This window comes from Pelodiscus sinensis, chromosome 3 (assembly GCF_052426305.1).
Source record: "Pelodiscus sinensis isolate ZL-2025 chromosome 3, ASM5242630v1, whole genome shotgun sequence".
Classification (NCBI taxonomy): Eukaryota; Metazoa; Chordata; order Testudines; family Trionychidae; genus Pelodiscus; species Pelodiscus sinensis.
In genome coordinates, this window is record NC_143054.1 from 62,795,120 (window position 1) to 62,815,917 (window position 20,798).

Consider the following 20,798-nt stretch of genomic DNA (forward strand, 5'->3'; position numbering starts at 1 on the left):
TCTTTCAAGGTAATAGTAGCTAGGCAGAAATTGCGGGAGGTAACAATGGTGTGATTAAATCTTTGCCAGTTTTTTTTTTTGTAGTGAGAGTTGTTTTCTCTCGTAACCCCAGTGAAGGTGCTTTTAAGCTCTCAAACATACTCAACCCCATTATCTCACTCCTTCTCCTAAAAAAATATTTTAATTTGATGATTGCCAAATTTATCAATCTTTTAAACTAAGATATCTGTCTTGCAGTTCCCTTTTAATGCAAGTTATTTTATTAATCCTAAATGCAGAAAGGCCTTGACACTTGAATCAGGGGTACAAAAATATGAAATTGCAGCAAAGGGAGAAAATATTTAACTAAACATGTGTTCCAGCACAAAAGCCTAGATCGCAGCACACCTGCACTTTCGTAGGTGGTGAATTGGGAATTCTAACCCAAGCCCAAATATCAGTAGCCCCATCTCTTTAATGAACTATGTAGGAATCCTTCTGGGCACTATGGCTGTAGCAGTCAGAATTTACTGGCACGGTGTCCTGACAGGTCTCCTGCTCTGTCAGTTATGGCAACCATTTGGCTGTGTGCATGTTTGCTTGATGATGTGTGCCGTATTGACTTGTGCAAGTAGTCAACACAGCAGTCTCAGAGAGAGCCCCCAAAGACCACAAAACCAGATAAGCAACGAAGGCGCCTGGCCAGGTTTATTGTTAAACAAAGTTCAGTAATAGTTATCAGTAGACTCTACCGAACCACTATGCATATGTACCCTGTAACAGTGTACTGACTTAGTCAGTGATATGGGGTGATATTGGAATCCACTGCCTTCTAGGTCAGAGAAAAACTTCCCCTTCAAGCCACTTTATATATAGGTACATATCACTCCTGATGTGTCCGGTTATCACCCTCTGACGCTACTTAAATACCACCCATTACCCTGCACCTCATGGTTCGCTTAGAACATCTCTGTCCATCATGTTGTCATTTTAGACCCTTTTCTGAACCCGGATTGGTATCTGTAGGGAGTGTGGATACTAAGGTCTTTTTTAATGAGCTGGTGGTAAATGTGCTTTCAATGTGCTTTCAATTTATGACCAATACCAATTACTGTTTTACAGTCAGTACCTAGTACCAATTACTATTTTACACCTAGGCTTATTACTAATTAGTGTTTTGCACTCTCAGCTCTGTTCATGTCAAGTTCTGTGAGCAGGTGCCTGCCTCTTGCTCATAGCTTAGCTTTGCTTTATATTAGCAAAATTTTGACCATTGTTAGCTAGGCCTCAGGTCTCAAATCAGACTAGTTTTTCAGAGCACTGTGCCTTTCTGTTAGATGCAGATAAAGAAGTAAATTTGGAACAGCTGTTCATTCTGTCTCTACATCTTAAGATTTGTGAGTGAAGTCTTTTCAGTGAAATTCTACAGCATTTAGGGTGTTTGGAGAGTAGGTAAGAATAGCGGCTATAATATAATATATGTATGCAGACTAAGCAATTTTAAAATGGAGGATACCCCCTCAATTGCTCAAAGAGAAGAGTTCAGATATATCAGTGACGAGCAGAAAAGTGACAATATCTACTATATCAGGAAAAATCCTATCCCAGAGTGATAATGCAATTGAAAGCCCTGCAGGCTTCGTAGAGCAATTATTTAGTATTGCATTACTTTTCACTACTCCCAGTTGGATGAAGGGAATAATATATTTTTTTCAGCTACCTATTCAATTTGGAAAGTGTGTAGAAATCCTCCGGGCAATTGATGTCTATATCCTCACCACTGTGCAGCTTTATGTTTCCATAAATATTCATTACTTTCCAAACAGCAAATAAGTCATGCTTGCAACATTAATGCTTTGTTTACTTTCATTTGTTCCTCTGCATTTAAAATCCACTGAACTGGAGCCTGGTTATATCACCACTCATTGGCGTAGCTACAATGACAGCTACAAGAGCTGAGGACTCTGTGTGTGTGCACGTGCTGCGACCTTTAAGCCAGGTCCAATATTCATTAAAATCAATTAAGAGACTCCTATTGACTTACAATAATAATAAATGGAGATATACCTATCTCATAGAACTGGAAGGGACCTTGAGAGGTCAGTGAGTACAGTCCCCTGCTCTTATGGCAGAACCAAGTACCATCCCTGACAGTTCTGCCCCAGATCCCTAAATGGCCCCCTCAAGGATTGAGCTCACAACCTTGGGTTTAGCACGCCAATGCTCAAACCACTGAGCTATCCGTACTCCCACTAGTCAGTGGATCAGTCTTTTTGTGGCTGTGGAAAGTGTCTTACTGGTATATACAATGTTTTGTTTTCTGCTAAATTCTTGTGATGGGCTGGCAGAGTGGCCATTTAAGTTTTCAAAAGTTAGAACAGTCCAAAGCCTGCCCTGAGGGCCTGGGAGAAAGGAAAACACGTTAGAATACCTAAGGGTATGTCTACACTGCATTCCTCTTTTGAGAAAGGAATGCAAATGCAGGTGAACGAAATTGCAAATGAAGTGCAGATTTGAATTTCCCATGCTTCATTTGCATAATCGCATCCGGGCGCTATTTCGAAATACCCTATTTCGAAAAAAGAAACACTGTCTGGATGCAGTTATTTCGAAAGAAAACCCTTATTTCAAAATTACTTTTACTCCTTATAAAATGAGGTTTACGGGTAATTTCGAAAGAAGGGTTTTCTTTCAAAGTAACCACATCTGGACAGCGTTTCTTTTTTCAAAATAGGGTATTTCGAAATAGCACCTGCACGCGATTATGCAATTGAAGCGTGGGAAATTCAAATCTGCACTTCAATTTCATTCACCCACATTTGCATTCCTCCCTTGAAAGGAATGCAGTGTAGGCATACCCTAATAGGCTTCTTACTCCTCTATGATGCTTGGCATAGTATCTCAGGATCTAGCTATGACCTCTAAATATCATTGAGGCCAAGAGCTTAGTAGCCTTCCAAAAGTACTTTAGACATTTACATGATAACAGTTTTTGTGTTACATTAGAAAGGGTGACAAATACAATTTAGAAATCTTTGTGGAGGCCATAAGTCATTCACCAATGTAAGAGGTTATTGCTCACTGTCAGTTTCTTACACTTTCCTTGGAAACATCTGGTTCTGGACACTGTTAAAGGGAATACTGACCTAGGTGGACCTCATCTGGTAAAGCAACTCTTATATTCCTGTGACAGCTAAACAAAACCTGGAGGTCATTGGCCATTTCTTGGGGTGATGCAGAGTGATTCTGACAGATGTAACACTTTTCTGCCCAGTCATTGACATTGAAAAACATCAAGATCATCTAACTGAGGCTCAGAATGGCATAGTGAGTAAATAGGTCAATTTAGAACAAGCTGTTTAAGAGTATGTCTACACTAAGCAGCTTTTAGTAACTGTCACTGTTTTGTCACTAAAAGTCAGCATGTGTGAATGCTGTTTGTTGGTGTTTTTACTGACAAAATACTTCCACCGCCAATGAACAGATTTCACTTTGTTGGCAAGGGAGCACTCTTGCTGACAAAGCAGTGTTCACATGTGCACTTGCCATGGCAGAACTTAGTCATTCATGAGGGGAGAGGGAAGTTAAGCACCCGAAAATGACAAAAGTTTTGTCAATCAACTGCAAGGGTAGAAATACCCTGAAGAACAATATGTGGCTGTGTAATCTGAACATTCTTGAGTGTGTGTGTGTGTGTGTGTGTGTGTGTGTGTGTGTGTGTGTGTGTGTGTGTGTGTGTGTGGATCAGTGTACCAAGTAACAAAGGGTACTATTGTGTCTGTGGGGGGGGGGGGGGTCTGTTACAGATTACCAAATCAAACCAGAGAACATCATGAGTTACTCCTTAAGTACTTGTGTAGAAAGAAATTTTAGTGTTATGGGAGACTTCAGTTGGAGAGTCGTCAGCACTCTGATGTAGTCAATAGTAAAACATATCATTAGAATTTCTAAAAATTATATGGTTTTCACATAAGGTAGTATCACATCTAAGGGAGTTGGCAAATGTTATTGCAGAGCCTTTGGTCATTATCTCTGAAAACTCGTGAAGATTGGAAGAGATCCCGGATGATTGGAAAAAGGCAAATGTGTAGGGTTAAAATTCTCTGGAATGACATTTTGGGCACAGGTGCCATTTTGAGAGCCATAATAACAACCTGGACTCCATATTGGCTGCCCTTCTTCTCCCTCCTTTTCCCACCCTTTCTGTGTTTTGGCGGGAAACCCAGTGTCAGGGGACCTATGTCTGCCCAGTGACAGCAGACAGTTTGCCCTGCAACTGCAGGTTACTTAAAGGCTGCCTCTGGCTTTGCCCGGGGCTGTCCATCTGACTGGCAGCGTGCCGGTGTCATTCAGACGTGTACGCCAGACCAGGTCCACACATTGTAGGTCTAGGATTGTGGAAGGTATACTCACATGCAAGGAGTGAAATCCATTTGTCACTCCTCTCCGGTTAGGATTTACTTGCACCCACGACGGCGCAGGGAAAAAGGGGTTTGTTAGGCCAAACAGACCTGCCCAAATGAAGATCCAACTGTTCCAATCCTGCTGTTCCAGACATCTAAGATTGAGTCCGGAATCCAGTGAGGGTCCCACTGCTGCGAGAGATGGTACGATCCCTGTGAAATCCCTCTGATTTACCTGGGTTCTTACCTTGTACTTACCTTAAGTCGCAGTCAAGATTGTTTTGTTCTATTTCCTGTGGTGGGGTCCTATTTTTATTCCTGTTTATAGTTATACTTACCTTGTTTACTGTTTAATAAATCTTGTTGTTAGTTTACCATAACTTTCTGTCCTAGTCCTTGGGGAAGGCCCAATAGCTCCCAATGATAGATGTGGGTTTGGAGACAGGCCTGAAAGCTAGTTTAGTTTAAGATCACTAATTTTCTGGCTAACAAATATAGTGCCCATCTTTAAAAAAGGGAAGAAGGACAATCCAGGGAACTACAGACCAGTCAACCTCAGTCCCTGGAAAAATCATGGAGGAGATCCTCAGGGAATCCATTTTGAAGCACTTGGAAGAGGGGAAAGTGATCAGTAATAGTCAACATAGATTCACGAAGGGCAAGTCGTGCCTAACCAATCTGATTAGCTTCTATGATGAGGTGACTGGCTCTGTGGATATGGGGAAGTCAATGGATGTGATATACCTTGACTTTATGGTCTCCCACAATATTCTTGCCAGCAAGTTAAGGGAATATGGATTGGATAAATGGACTGTAAGATGGATAGAAAGCTGGCTAGACTGTTGGGCCCAATAGGTAACATTGTCAGGTTGGCAGTCGGTTTCTAGCGGAGTGCCCCAAGGATCGGTTCTAGGACCAATATTGTTCAACATCTTTATTAATGACCTGAATGAGGGGATGGATTGCACCCTTAGCAAGTTTGCAGATGACATTAAGATAGATATGCTGGAGGGTAGGGATAGGGTCCAGAGTGACCTAGACAGATTAGAGGATTGGGCCAAAAGAAATCTGATGAGGTTTAACAAGGACAAGTGCACAGTTCTGCACTTGAGATGGAAAAATCCCAAGCATTGTTACAGGCTGGAGACCGACTGGCTAAGTAGCAGTTCTGCAGAAAAGGACCTGAGAATTACAGTGGATGAGAAGCTGGATATGAGTCAACAGTGTGCCCTTGTAGCCAAGAAGGCTAATGGCATATTAGGTTGCATTAAGAAAAGCATTGTCAGCAGATCTAGAGAAGTGATTATTCCCTTTTATTCGGCTCTGGTGAGGCCACATCTGGAGTATTGTGTCCAATTCTGGGTCCCCCACTAGAGAAAGGATGTGTATGCATTGGAGAGGGTCCCACAGAGGACAACCAAAATGATTAGGGAGCTGGAACATATCACCTATGAGGAGAGACTGAGGAATTTGGGTTTGTTTAGTCTGCAGAAGAGAAGAGTGAGGGGGGATTTGATAGCAGCCTTTAACTTCCAGAAGGGAGGTTCCAAAGAGGATGGAGAAAGGCTGTTCACAGTAGTGACGGATGGCAGAACAAGGAGTGATGATCTCAAGTTACAGTGGGGGAGGTCTAGGTTGGATATTATGAAAAACTATTTCACTAGGAGGGTGATGAAGTACTGGAATGGGTTACCTAAGAGGTGACAGAATCTCCATCCCTAGAGGTTTTTAAGTCTCAGCTTGACAAAACTCTGGCTGGGTTGATTTAGTTGGGATTGATCCTGCATTGGGCAGGGGGGCTGGATTTGATGACCTCCTGAGGTCTCTTCCAGCTCTATGATTCTACTGCACCAAACACAAAGTAACTCGTATTGAATGAATCAGTGGACTGAAAGTTGGTGGTTACTTGGAGACTGGTAATCACAATCTGATTACATTCAGTATGGGCAAAGAGACACCCATTCCAATCAGAATAAAATATATAGTTAGTGCTTTGAAAGGGTGAATTTCCCAAAGCTGAGGAAATTTGAATGGGAAAAAATGTTAGATAAAACTCCAAATGAAAATTTGGAATTCTTTAAGAATAACTGATTAGATGTCTAAAAAGCTGAAATTCTAGTCACACAATAGGATAACTTTGATTAAAATCCCATTTTTAAGAGGACAAGAGAAAGCAACAATTAAAAATAAATGTATCCTTTTGGAACCAGTGTGTCTTTTTTTCCCATCCAGTTTGTCTCCTGATACAGTAGATGGATCTCAGTTTGACATTTACTGGTAAACAGGAACCCGGCATAACAAGGGTAGTGGTGGGGTGAAGAAGATAGCAATATGAATTAGAAGTTTTGAAGTATAAAAAATGGATAAGGGAAGCAAATGATGGCAGGGAACTATCCATGGTTGGTAGAAGTTATGAACAATAAGTAGGAGATATTTAGGTATATTAGGAACAAAATATAACAAAGAATAGACACATTATTAAAATGAAATGATATAATTTGTGTTAATATCACACAAGGGAGAAATGTGCAATAATTTCCAATTTATATTTGGAAAGATGCTGGATGACATAATGAGGCTAAAGTACTTTCCAGTCTATTAATAATAGCCTTGTAATAAGGATAAACATTTTTTAAAACAGCAGGCCCAGTAAGCCTGCATCTAACGGTATGTCTACACTACAGGGCTTAACTCAATATAAGCTACGCAAATTGAGCTACATCAATTGCATATCTTATTTCGAAAGAGCTTATCTTGAAATAGGGAGTGTCTACACAGCACTTATTTCAAAGTAGAGCACTCTTCCTCCGACTTCCCTTACTCCTCGTACAATGAGGGTTACAGGAATAAGAGTAAGAAAACCTCCAGCTTGACAGTATTTTGACACTATTTCAAAATAACTGCCTGCTGTGTAGATGTGGACTAAGTTATTTTGGAATAGCACTAGTTATTTTGAAATAGAGTTGCAGCATAGATGTACCTTCAGAGTGCCTTAGCCAACTCTTTAGAAATCCCTGGGCTGCTGTTACCAATACTTAATAATTTTTTGAATACTGGGGAAAGTACAGAAAATGCATTTTGGTCTTTGCCAACATTGATATGCCAAACCTGTGTTATCCTACCATGTAGTTCTGAGTGTCCTTTGTGCAGCACAGCAATATCTCTGAACTCCTAAGTAGACATAGATATACATAGGTTTAATGTGCAATTTTGTTAAGCACTTAAATTTGGCTTTCCTATCATTCACAATTGTTTGTGCAACCTTAATTCTGCCTCTTTGTGCATCTAGATTGTGCAGTGAGTCAGGGGTCTTACACACAAAAAAATGTGATAATGTAGTTAGACTTCATCATTCAGCGTATGCACATGGAGTGAATTAAGGTTGCACAAGCTGGCAACAAGAAAAGGCTAGTATGTTAGGGAGGAGGTCATTACAACCATGTGCTAGAGTATGGAGAGGATTGTGGGGAGCCTGGCCTGGTGGGCACATTCTCTTCTTCTCCCCCACATCTGTGATGTGGAGGCACCTGTCCATTAGGCAGTGTGGAGCATTGGGGCTGTGTTCTCTCTCTAGAGGCTGGAGAGATCCTGGCCCAGCTGATTTCCCCTTTCTCCAGTAGCTCTTTGATGTGCTCAGTACAACATGTGCTGCTGCTCCTTTGGCAGTGGTGCAAGTCTGACTTGGAATAATTGTCTTTTAGTAGTTTATCCTGGCAGGTTGTCACAGATTTCCTACAGCACATAAGAGAAGGGAAATGACAATTTCTTAGCAAACACTGAATGGACTTTGAGACAAAAACAGGGGCTTCTGTAGTTTGAGGGCATTCCCCTTGTCAAATGTCAAAGGCCTACTGAAAGCTATGAAAGTGTGCAAGCTCCTTAAAGAAATGGTGGTAAGGATATTTGATAGTGTAATGTGGGTGGCAAAGTAAATATAGCAATTGCTAACAGCTCTGGGTACGTAATGTTGTGCATTTAGTTCATTTATTACTCTATGCACTATCTGTTTTTGACCAAACAGCATTTCCAGTTACTACAATCAAATATGACTATTCAGTACAGCCACAATAACCTATACATTAGCTATAAGTAAGCACTAATTATAGCATTGCAGGACACTTGCTTGCGACTGAATTGCTGGGAGGATTTGATGCTAAGTGTTGACCTGCCCTCAGGTTTTAATGTTATAAAGCTAGAAGTTAAAATAATAAATGTTTGTGCATTCAGTGCTATGCATGGTTGATGTTTCCAATGCTGAATTGGTCACTTTTATATCCATTGGCTTTTTCCAGAGACATAGTGCCCAATACTTGGCTAGTCAGGATGTTAAATGTGTCTTGTAATAAGAACCAAAGTCTTTCTGAACTCTGAGTCATAGTACATTACGAGGAATGGAACCTATTTATAAAGGTTGGTGGAATACTAATCCGTTTACTTCTCTCCTGCAGATTCCATTGTGATTGGATTTTGGGTTGGTCTGGCAGTTTTTGTCATTTTCATGTTCTTTGTGCTGACTTTGCTGACGAAGACAGGAGCACCGCACCAAGAGTGAGTCTGATCAGTGTGCAGCAGCACTGTGATGCGCTGCTCAAATGATTTTCCTATTACAGTGATAGTCCCTTCTATTGCGTTATTTGTAAATTAAATTCTGTCCTACTATTAAAAAAGAGATTTAAAAATATATTCCTGTTGATACTGAAATGTCATAGAATCATAGAAACATAGAACTGGAAAAGACCTCAGAAGGTCATCAAGTCCAGCCCCCTGCTCTAGGCAGGACCAATCCCAACTAAATCAACCCAGCCAGGACTTTGTCAAGCCGAGACTTAAACGCCGCTAGGGATGGAGACTCCACTACTTCCCTAGGTAACCCATTCCAGTGCTTCACCACTCTCCTAGTGAAATAGTTTTTCCTAATATCCAACCTGGACCTCTCCCACCACAACTTGAGACCATTGCTCTTTGTTCTGCCATCTGTCACTACTGAGAACAGCCTTTCTCCAGCCTCTTTAGAACCTCCCTTCAGGAAGTTGAAGGCTGCTATCAAATCCCCCCTCACTCTTCTTTTCTGCAGACTAAACACACCCAACTCCCTCAGCCTCTCCTCATAGGTCATATGCTCCAGCCCCCTAATCATTTTGGTTGCTCTCCGCTGGACCCTCTCCAATGCGTCCACATTCTTTTTGTAGTGGGGGGTCCAGAACTGGACACAATATTCTAGATGTGGCCTCACCAGAACCAAATAAAGGGGAATAATGACATCTCTGGATCTGCTGGCAATGCTCCTCTTAATGCAACCTAATATGCCATTAGCCTTCTTGGCTACAAGGGCACACTGTTGACTCATATCCAGCTTCTCATCCACTGTAACCCCCAGGTCCTTTTCTGCAGCTCTGCTACAGGCAGTCCCCGGGTTACATGGATCCGACTTACATCGGATCCCTACTTACAAACGGGGTGAGGCAACCCCACACTAGCTGCTTCCCCCCAGCAGACAAGGGAGACGCGAAGCTAGCACCTCCGCCCCAGCAGACCAGGGAGATGCGGAGCGGCTTTTCTCAGCAGACACCTCAGCTTGAGAATAAAGGACTGAGGGAAGTGAGGTGTGGGAGAATAAAACTGAGCTCTGGAGAAATGTTTGGCTAGAGTTTCCCCTACAATATGTACCAGTTCCGACTTACATACAAATTCAACTTAAGAACAAACCTACAGTCCCTATCTTGTACGTAACCCGGGGACTGCCTGTACTTAGCTGGTTGGTCCCTAGCCTGTAACAATGCTTGGAATTCTTCCGTTCCAAGTGCAGGACTCTGCTCTTGTCCTTGTTGAACCTCATCAGATTTCTTGTGGCCCAATCCTCCAATTTGTCTACGTCACTCTGGACCCTATCTCTGCCCTCAAGCGTATCTACCTCTCTCCCTAGTTTAGTGTCATCCGCAAACTTGCTGAGGGTGCAATCCATCCCCTCATCCAGGTCATTAATAAAGATATTGAATAAAACCTAGAACTGAACCTTGGGGCACTCTGCTAGAAACCGACCGCCATCCTGACATCGAGCCGTTGATCACTACCCGCTGGGCCTGGCCTTCTAGCCATCTTTCTATCCATCTTACTGTCCATTTATCCAATCCATATTCCCTTAACTTGCTTGCAAGAATATTGTGGGAGACCCTATCAAAAGCCTTGCTAAAGTGAAGGTATATCACATCCACTGACTTTCCCACGTCCACAGAGCCAGTTACCTCATCATAGAAGCTAATCGGATTGGTCAGGCATGACTTTTCCTTTTGAATCCATGCTGACTATTCCTAATCACTTTCCTCTCTTCCAAGTGCCTCAAAATGGATTCCTTAAGGATCCCTTCCATGATTGTTCCAGGAACCGAGGTAAGACTGACTGGCCTATAGTTCCCTGATCGTCCTTCTTCCCTTTTTGAAGATGGGCGCTACATTTGCCTTTTTCCAATCATCCAGCATTTCTCCCGATCTCCATGACTTTTCAAAGATAATGGCCAAAGTCTCCTCAATGACATTTGCCAACTCCCTCAGTACCCTTGGATGTATTAAGTCCGGACCCATGGATTTATGTATGTTTAGCTTTTCTAAATAGTTCCTAACCTGTTCTTTACCCACCAAGGGCTGTCCATCTTCATCCCATCTTGCGTCACTTAGCGCATTAGTCTGGGAGCTGACCTTGTCCGTGAATACACAGGCAAAGAAAGCATTGAGTACTTCAGCTTTCCCCACCTCATCTGTCACTAGGTTACCTCCTTTATCCAGTAGGGGCCCCACACCTTCTCTGATCACCTTCTTTTTGTTACCATGACTGTAGAAGCCTTTCTTGTTATCCTTCACATCCTTTTCCAGTCGTAATTCTAATTGCGCTTTTGCCTTCCTGATAACCCCCCGGCACTCTCGAGCTATACATTTAAACCCCTCCCTGGTCATTTGTCCAAGTTTCTACTTTTTGTAAGCTTCCTTTTTGTGCTTAAGTTCACCAAAGATTTCCCCCGTAAGCCAATCCGGTCTCCTACCATGTTTGCCTCTCTTGCTACGCATCAGGATGGTTTCTTTCTGTGCCTTCAATAGATAATGGAGATTGCCTATCTCCTAGAACTGGAAGGGACCTTGAAAGGTCATTGAGTCCAGTCCCCTGCCTTCACAGCAGGACCAAGTACCACCCCTGATGAATTTTTGCCCCAAATCCCTAAATGGCCTCCACAAGGATTGAACTCACAACCCTGGGTTTAGCCAATTAGGTGCTTAAGACTCTCTCCTCAGCATTTCACTCCTGGCTAGCTTTGGCAGCTCCCCGCTCAGCTTGCTGGCTTCTGAAGATCCCTTTCTTAGCAACGTAAGGATCTCCATGCATTCTATAGAAAGTCTGGGTGCAGAGCTTGGGGATGAGGCTTGTGCTACATGGCAGGCTGCCTAGGGGTGAGGTGTCACAACACAAAGCAGGAAAAGTTCCTAAGTGCCTTAGAAGATCTGGGCCTTAGTCTCATTGAGCCTTAGTTCTCCATCTGCTTAAGGAGAGACTAGCACTTCAGTGAATCACAGAAGTGTTTTGAAGATAAATTTGTTAAAGATTGTGAGGGGTTCAGATCCTATTGCAAGGGGGGCCATTTAAACACCATAGAGAGCACTACATCTGAAATACAGTGCTCATGATCGTCACACTTTAAAGATACCGTAGAATAGTAATAGAAATGTAGCTGTGTTAGTCTGGTGTAGCTGAAGCAAAATGCAGGACTATGTAGCACTTTAAAGACTAAGACTTTAAAGTCTTTAAAGTGCTACATAGTCCTGCATTTTGCTAAAGATACCGTAGAGATGGTAAAGATCTACAGTTCTTGAGTCATACATGTCATGCCCCTATAAATGCAGGAATGTTCCCTACAGTACATGCTCAATACCTCTGTTCATTCCAGCATAACTTGATTTTTTTCCCTATGGTCTTCAGTCATTTCCCTTTAGATACTCCACTACTGCCAGATTTCAGCATTATAAAACTTCTCTTATCCAATCTTCACCATCCTTTGTTCACTTTTCTCCTGTTACTCCTGGTTATACTCTCACCCTCGAACTACCTTACAATTAAACAGTCCCTTGTTGTTAGTTAATTTTAGTTTGGAAAGAGGAATGCATGTATTCATAAACTCAGTCTTTCAGCCTTTTAATCTTTGCTTTTCTTCCTTCCACTTTATTCACATTCCCCCCATGGGGGGTATCTAGAAATTGTACCTACAGTTCTAGGGTTAGTCTTGCTAGTCACATGAATGTAGCTTAAATTCATGCAGACATTTCTGCCACTACATGGTATTGTAAATTTATATTTAACACCTTTCCTCTTTTGTGCACGAAGGCTTTTTCAGTCCACTTATTTCCCTACTGTTGAATTATTTCCCCTCAGTACTAATCTGCATTATTTGTTGAACTATCATTTTATACTCCAAAATACTTCACTTGAAATGCCAAATGAGATTCTTGTTTGCTAACTCCTACCTTTATAACTGTGGGTCAGTACATGAAAGGCGGTGCCATTTTGATGAAGTCTTGAGAAGTGTTTTGGTTTTATGGTATTAGACTGTACAGTATGAAGGTAGAACATCCTATAGTGCCTTTCATGTGCAAATAACTTTCATCAGACGATGACAAGAAAAGGTTGACTAGCCAAGCGTGCATTAACACCAGAAACATTTTGGCTATAATGGGATTCTGTGACCTGCCTATATTTAGATTCATGTACAAGCCTGTATAGACATGATCGGTCTTGAGTTCAGTGTTTTCTTGGGCACTCCATAGAGATTACATCATTCCTCCTGGTGTCTTCCCTAGCTTTTCTGTGCTGAAGGTTTGGGTCTCCTAGCTATCTATCCAATCTTCATAGCTATCCTGTAGCCCTTCAAGCCTTGTATAGTGTCCTCAGTTGGAAACAATGGATGGCTCCATTGAAATTAATAGGAGTTTTGCCATTGACTTTGATGGAGCTGGGAGTTAATGTAGAATCTGAGAAATATGAGCATCTTCACTGTTGGGCCATAGAGTATTTTACACTTTGTGTAAATAGTCATTGGAACAGGAGCTTGAGTCTCTTAGGAGAGTGCCCTAACCATAGGGCTACAAAGCAGTCTCACTCTTTGTCTGGTCCAGTGACTGTTTTTATGTACAGAACAGCTTCATCAGGAGACAGGGTGCAGGCTAGTCCAGAATATCAGAGCCCTGTGGTTAGGATACTCTCACTAGAAACTTGGACGATGTGGGTCCAAATCCCTACTTTGCATCAGGCAGCAGGGGAATTTGAATCAAGGTCTTTGGCAGCCTAGGTGAGTGCTCTAGGATAAGGTTATAATGGAGACACCAGCTCCTGCTCATCTTTTTGGTAAGAAAGAGTTTAGGTGCCAAACTCCGGGAGAGGGCTGTGAATACTGAGCATATACAGGCATTTTCCTTTTGGCTTAGACATAGACACTTTAGCCCTCTTGAGGGGGTAAGGCAAGGCTACACCCCTCATGTCATTTCCTGTGAGGAAGTCCTTTGGCTTTGGGTATTTAATTTTATGAATGTCCTGGGAATTTCTTTTTTTTTACTGGGGAAAAACCTAGTAAAATACACACAAGGGGTGAGGGGAGGGCAGTTGCAGCTGGGGGTGGTGGTGGTGGTGGGGAGGGGAGGTATATACACTGTGGGGGCAGCTGTGGAATCTTCTGTTCCAATCCTGTAGCAGTTGGGAGACTTGGCTGCTGGGCCTGGCTCCTTGTGCATCTCTTTCTACCTGGCTGGATCAGGAGGGGAGTGAAAGACTATTTCCCAGGACTACTAGCTCCCATGCAGGGCAGAGCCCCCTGCAAATCCCACTGGCCATTTCGCACAGCTCTATTTGCTTCCACCATGAAAAATTCCCAGGTCCTGGAAAAACGACAATTTGCCTATTAGTAAAACCTGAATACTGGCTTTTTTAAAAACCCTAGGAATTTGGGGGGGGGGGGGAAATCAGTAAATACCGACAGTGAGGGCCTTACCAGTTGCCTAGCTTAGGTGGTTCACTGCGCAGAATGCTGGTCTTTCAAAATCCCTTTCTTGGGCACCTGACTCTTCCCCAGGTATGGTTTGGAGAGCCCGTGCACCTAAGCTCAGGGCTGTAGATTCCGCTAGGCAGCAAGGACTCTAAACATTAGGCATTGCAATGCTGTGAATATGTCCCGTTTCTAGATCTTGTCCCTTAAACTTCAAAGACATCTATGAAACTGCTGACCACTAGCTAGTTACGTGATTGTTAGTCACAAAAGACATGGAGGCAGTGCCCATTACATACATCCCACTGGCACAGTAAATGCTTTGTAGAATGCTTTGAAAATGTTAAGTGCTGCACTAATTATTACTCTTATTACTTATACTACTGCATAAAATAGGAGGATTAGGGTTTTTTTTAAATCATATTGTATAATAAAATGCAATGTAGGCCTACTGGCATTAATGATCAATTCCAGCACTACATCTATGAGGGAGGGACTACAAACATTTTAAAACAGAAAATATGAAGCAAATAGTTGTATTTTAAGCATACATTAAATAAATGAAGATTTTTGTGTTTATTCCCAATTTTGATGCCTGTTGAAGTTACGTTTGATACTCAGAGGTAACCATTTTAAACTGTTATTTTTATTTCCAGGGTTATTTTAGTACATCTAATTTTGTGGGGGTTTTTTCTGCTCCTTCCTAGCAATACGGAACCCTCTGAAAAAAGATTTCATGTGAGTAGCTTTGTGGCAGACTTTGGAAAACCTCTAGAATCAGACAAGGTCTTTTCACGTCAAGTAGCTGAAGAGTCCAGGTCTCTCTTTCACTTTTACATTAATGAAGTGGAGCATTTGGACAAAGCAAAACAAAGCCATAAAGCCCCAGGTCGGGATAGAAATGCTCACTTCCAGGAAGTAGCTAGGAACAGTGGAAGGCTGGAGGAGGAGCTGAACTGCCTTACAAAATTTAACATCCCCAACTTCGTGAACACTGATCAGAATTCTTCACTGGGTGAAGATGATCTGCTGATTTCAGAACCACCAATCATCTTGGAAAGCAAGCCAGTTATCCAAACCTCCCGTCAGATCCTTGACTGAAACAAACCTTGATTTCTAAAGCAAAGTGTCTTTATTGTTTCTGTGGTATCAGGAATTCTTACCCAGCTGCTAACATCAGACCTTTTAGCCTATTTCAATAGAAGGTATTTAATATCTTACCTCTGTGTTTTGTTGTAAATATTGAACTAAGGACTGACCTTACTTTCATATAAAGTGAAATACTTAATAGTTTGTCAGGAGATACTTTTTATGTCACTGTTTCCTATGATCAGAACCTTCCTCATCATTGCTGGTATTGCTTGCTATTTGTTTTATTTAACTAGCCATAATGCCTATCCACCTAGTGCAGATGCGGCTCTTGCCCCCCAAAAGTGTGGCTCGCAAAGCCGCTCCTGTGCCCCCCCAAACGTTAAAATGTGTAGCATCCCCACCCATTTTTATGATGTTATTAAGTGATTTTAAGGGGATGAGATACTATGGAGTGGATACCTCTTTGAGAATTACTGATACTTTTGTAAATCATGTTAAATTGTCTTTTCAATAAATTTGTGAAGGCAAAATAATGCTTCTCGTTTAAGGTGTGTAACTATACATTAATTTAATTATGGCAAGTTTACTTTAAATGTTGACTCTGCTTGTTTTGTCTATATATATAATTTATAATGTTTATACATTGATCGGCTACGTCTACACTGGCGTGATTTTGCACAAAAACTGTTTAGTGCAAGGGTTCTTGCGTTAAAGTAGTTGCACAAGAGAGTGTCTACACTGGCACGTGCTTTTGCGCAAGAGCATTCTTGCCAGTGTAGACGCTCTCTTGCGCAAGAAAGCTCTGATGGCCATTTTAACCATTGGGCTTTCTTGCGCAAGAAATTCATGTTGCCTGTCTACATTGGCCTCTTGCGCAAGAACAGTTGCGCAAGAGGGCTTATTCCTGAGCGGGAGCATCAGAGTTCTGGCGCAAGAAGCCCTGATTACATACATTAGAACGTCAGTTTACTTGCGCAAGAACACGTGGCCAGTGTAGACAGGCAGCAAGTTTTTGCGTAAGAGCGGCCACTTTTGCACAAGATCGCACCAGTGTAGACACAGCCATCATGTACCTTAGAAACCCACCACAGATATCTCTCTACCTCCATCCGGCAGCTGAGAAAGTTATGAAAGCCATCAAACTACTGAATTCTGGCACAGCCAAAGGATGGCAGCAGGACTGTAGCAAGCCTTGAGGCCAGGTGTGGGGAACTTTTTTTTAGTCAGGGGGCCATTGACCCACAGAAAAATCAGTTGTGGGCCACACACAAGTGAGAAGCAAAAACACCTCCCTGCTATGGCCCCCAAGTGAGAAGGTGGGGAGGGGGAACTTCACTGATGTGGCCCCCAAGTGAGAAGCAGAAAAAAAGGCATTGCCTTTTAGCCTGCGATGGAGAGGGGGAAGGATGACAAAGTTCAGAGCTTCCCCAAAAAACTGGATTAATGCATGGGGAGGCACTCCTAGGCTCCAGAAATGAGGGGTTGAGTGTGTGGGAGGGAACTGCCAGGGAGAGCACTAGGGGTGGGGCCTCAACAGGAGCTAAAATGTGGGAGGAGCAGGGGATTAAGGTGCTTACCTGGTGCAGCTTCTGTTTGGTGGTGTCACAGGTGGTTCCGTGCTGCCTTGTTCTTGTAGGCATCCCCCTCCCCACTCCCACTGGTTGTGATTCCTGGCCAATGGGCATGCCAGGGTGGAGCCTGCAGGCAAATGCACTGACAGCTTCCCCGTGCTGCCGTTCCCCCAACTGCATGGGAGGGGAATGGCAATGCACAGAGCTGCTTCCTCCCTCATGGCAGACAGAACCAACCATGCAGGGGCTTCATGCAGGCTGGCTGCCTGCTGCAGAAGGAAGCAGCATGGAACTGGCACTCATACTCCATAGGAGAGAGGGGGATGTGGAGATCTGGAGACTCGCCATAGGACTATAGCGCTAGCTCACCCTACTGTGGGGAGGAGGAGGAGCCCTGAGCCTTGCTCTGCTTTGTACAGTGGGGGAAATATTAGTTTGTGTGCTATGGAACAGACTCATTGCAAACATAGCTGAGGAGAAATTGCCAAAGTGCAATGGCAAGAAAACCAATTTGTGGTACTATGGACATGATCTTTGTTATACGGCAGACCCGGAAAAAATGTTTAGAGCAGAACGTGGAGCTATATGCAGTTTTCATTGATGTGACCAAAGCTACAGTGAAGGAAGGTCTGTAGGCTACTCTACATAAACTAAGCTGCCTAAGAAGGTTAATCCAAATCACCTGTCTGTTCTGTGACCACAGGATAATGCAAGTGCTCACCAGTGATAACTTTTCTGATGTATTTGAAATCTCGAGTGGAGCAAAATAAGGCTGCATATTTACTCCGGCGTTGTTTGACTTGTTCTTTGCCTGTGTTCTCAGCTATGCCACCAGGGTATTGAATCAGGAGCTCTTTCATTTCGGAGGGCATTGCAGATCAAGATCTAGTCCTATCGGAAAAAGAACTGGGTATGCCTCCATCTGCTTCATGTTGCTTTCAGAAGAATAATCACACGTAAGGGTGTGGTGTGTGAGAACTGCTTTGGGTATGGAGTTATGAAAATGATAAAGCCTGAAAGATGTACTGGTGTGAAAGAGAAACCAATGGATGCCAAAGCAGCTGCACTTGGCCAACGACGCAGAATGTTGCCAGAAGTGTATACAGTGGATAGAATTCAACCAGCAATCAGTCATAGTTTGCAAACTAAAGCCATGACATTTTATCAAGAACAACCCACACAAATTTAAAAGCCTTGCCAATTTTGGCATAGTGGTGGATTTTTGCTGATTTCAGCTGTGCAGGAGCTTCTGATAACCCAACAGCTAACTCAGCAGATGTAAACAATGGGCAATATAAGCTTTTTTGACACAAACAGAACTGGAACCAGGATCTTCCTTCCCCCCCCCCCCCCCGCCCCGCTCAGCTTATGATAGTCTTGTGCAACATGCCAAGTATGCAGATTATCAAATCTTTATCAGGAACCATGCCATGGAGGCCTGACCTGATAGCTCTTTCACTCTCCTCCCCCATGGGCTATGAAGACAGCTGGCATCACAACAAGGATGGACAGTTTTCTCCAATACTAATGACACAGACACTTGCCTCTAAAGCGGACCTGGGACTTATTTCATGTACGTGAAAAAAGCCAAGTGTGAAGACAGTTGTAGTTGTTTGACAGAGCATGGTGTACATATAGACTTGCTTGTGTACTGGTGGTGAAAACTGTTTATATTCACCATTAAATTGTGTCAATCCAGATGGTTTAGACCAGGGTGGGAAATAATTTTTGGCCGGGGGCCACTTCAAAATTTTTTGAAGTGTCCCTGGGCTGGGCCTAATTTGGAAGGGGCAGGGCCAGAATGCTTTTGGGCTTCCCCACCTCCAGACCATCATTGGTCCAGGGGTGGGGGAGCCCCTTTACCCCCCCTTCCCACTAGGCACCCATGCCCCTGGCAGGGCAGGAAGAGGCTTCACATGCTTCCCCGCCCCCAGGCCAATCAGGGCTTGGGGGCAGAGGAGCACGTGACATCTCCTTCTGCCCTGCGAGCAGCACGTGGTGCTTCAAAGTGCTATGTGCTGCTTGCAGGGCCAGGGTAGGGTGGGAGGGAGCTTTGTGTGCTCCCCTGCCCCCAGTTCCTAATTGGCCTGGGAGCAGCAGGGCCTGATTAACCCACTTGATGGGCTGGATCTGGCCCACGAAGGCCCTTTTGCCCACCCTTGTATTAGACAGTTGGAGAGAGAATATTTTTTATTGGGACAATTTATGTAGGTGAAAGAGAAGTTTTTGTTTGATCTTCCACAAATTTGTTTGGGGTTGCCGAGGGAAAGCCAAATCACTTGGGGATTGCATATTTATCAGGAACTACTGTAAGGCCGACCACAATATTTCTTGAGCCCTAAGATGCTTGAAGGGGACAAGGAAAACTAGGTTGTTTGTGTGCTCTAATCCTGTTTGTATGATGGATGGTGGTTTGGCAATGAGCTCTTTCCTCCATCTTACCTGATGAATGGAAGGTGAACTTTACTATACTGTTTTGCAAAGTCTGTATTTGATGCAGAAGCTGCTTGTGTTCAGGGTCTGCTGTGGATATTGCATGTATTTGGTACCACTGTTAACAGTTTTAAAATACTTAATTTTATGTTGGAATTAAATCTACAGCTGTTAGATCAAAATCTGTTGTAGCTGTATTCTTCAGCAGTGATGAGGGGAGGGTGTTGCAGTGACTGGCAGTCACTTGAGAGCTTGGGAATACACGCCATAACTGCACTAATGTATTTTGATACTAAACACAAAGTTTTTACAAACGTATCCCTCATTATGTCACAGGTGGAGAAAATAACAGATTCTTAACTAAATAAGCTAACTACACTAACTACTTGACTAATGTAACTAAACTAAGTTGAGGTAAGGGAAGCAAGTGACTCAGACCACAGGCAGCTGAGCAGGAAAGGGGGACTCTGTACAGCACTACAAGTTATTTGCCATTACAAATGCATGATGGGAACAGTGCATGTGTAGCCCAGTCAGGTACTGCTGTCAAAAGTCTCTGATCAGAGATCCAGGGTCCACGATCACCTAAAGTGGAACACCTGTGTGCATCGACGTGCATCTTGATGAACCTCAGTTCCTGCATAGTGGGAATAACCCTCTGTCCCTGAATGGCATACTGACACTAACAAGTAGGTGGATCTTTAAGGTTTATAAATACTCCAGGTCCTCAACTTCAAGACCTCTCCTCAAACAGGACTTGAACCCTCTGTGGAGGTGTTCATTTAAAACTATATCAAAAGGAAAAGCTCCAACTGGAATGAACGCCTCTGCATCTTGCACAGCCCTTTTATCCCAATTCTGACCCAGCCAAACCATTGGCTGAAGCAGTCTGAGCAAAACCCCACCGCTCAAAGTCAAAAGTGGTATGTTGACAATATATGGCTATAGTTATGTCAATGTAGTTATTCTGCCATAATGACATGATTTATGTGCAGCCTACATTGCTGGAGGAAGGGGCTTTTCTGTTGGTACCTGGGTTAAGTGGGATAGTTACGTTAGTCAAGTGGTTGTGTTTTTCCACCATATTAGATAGATCAAGCCAACACCTGTATAAATATTTGTGGTAAACTAACTACTAACCTCAGTTACAAACCCATTGGAACTTGCCTGCATAGAGTAGGAGCTGAATTCAGCCCCTTATTGGGGTGGGGTTTTTTGTTGTTTTTTTGGAGACAAGAGTATGATGTGTTTCAGACAAAATTTAAGGGGTCTAACAGAGAATATCAAAGACTTTTAATAGGTAGT

At 43.0% G+C, this 20,798-nt stretch overlaps 1 protein-coding gene across 2 annotated transcripts in view; it reads left to right on the top strand.

Moving 5' to 3' along the window:
* MRAP2 (melanocortin 2 receptor accessory protein 2) overlaps window positions 1-15,606 on the top strand; it is a 32,560-nt gene extending 16,954 nt beyond the window's left edge. For both annotated transcript variants that reach the window (XM_075923835.2, XM_075923836.2), the window contains 2 exons: window positions 8,831-8,930; window positions 15,105-15,606. In XM_075923835.2, the coding sequence (XP_075779950.1) occupies window positions 8,831-8,930; window positions 15,105-15,498 (494 nt within the window). In that variant the 3' untranslated portion in view covers window positions 15,499-15,606. The remainder of the gene's footprint in view (window positions 1-8,830; window positions 8,931-15,104) is intronic.
* Window positions 15,607-20,798: the final 5,192 nt, after the last annotated feature.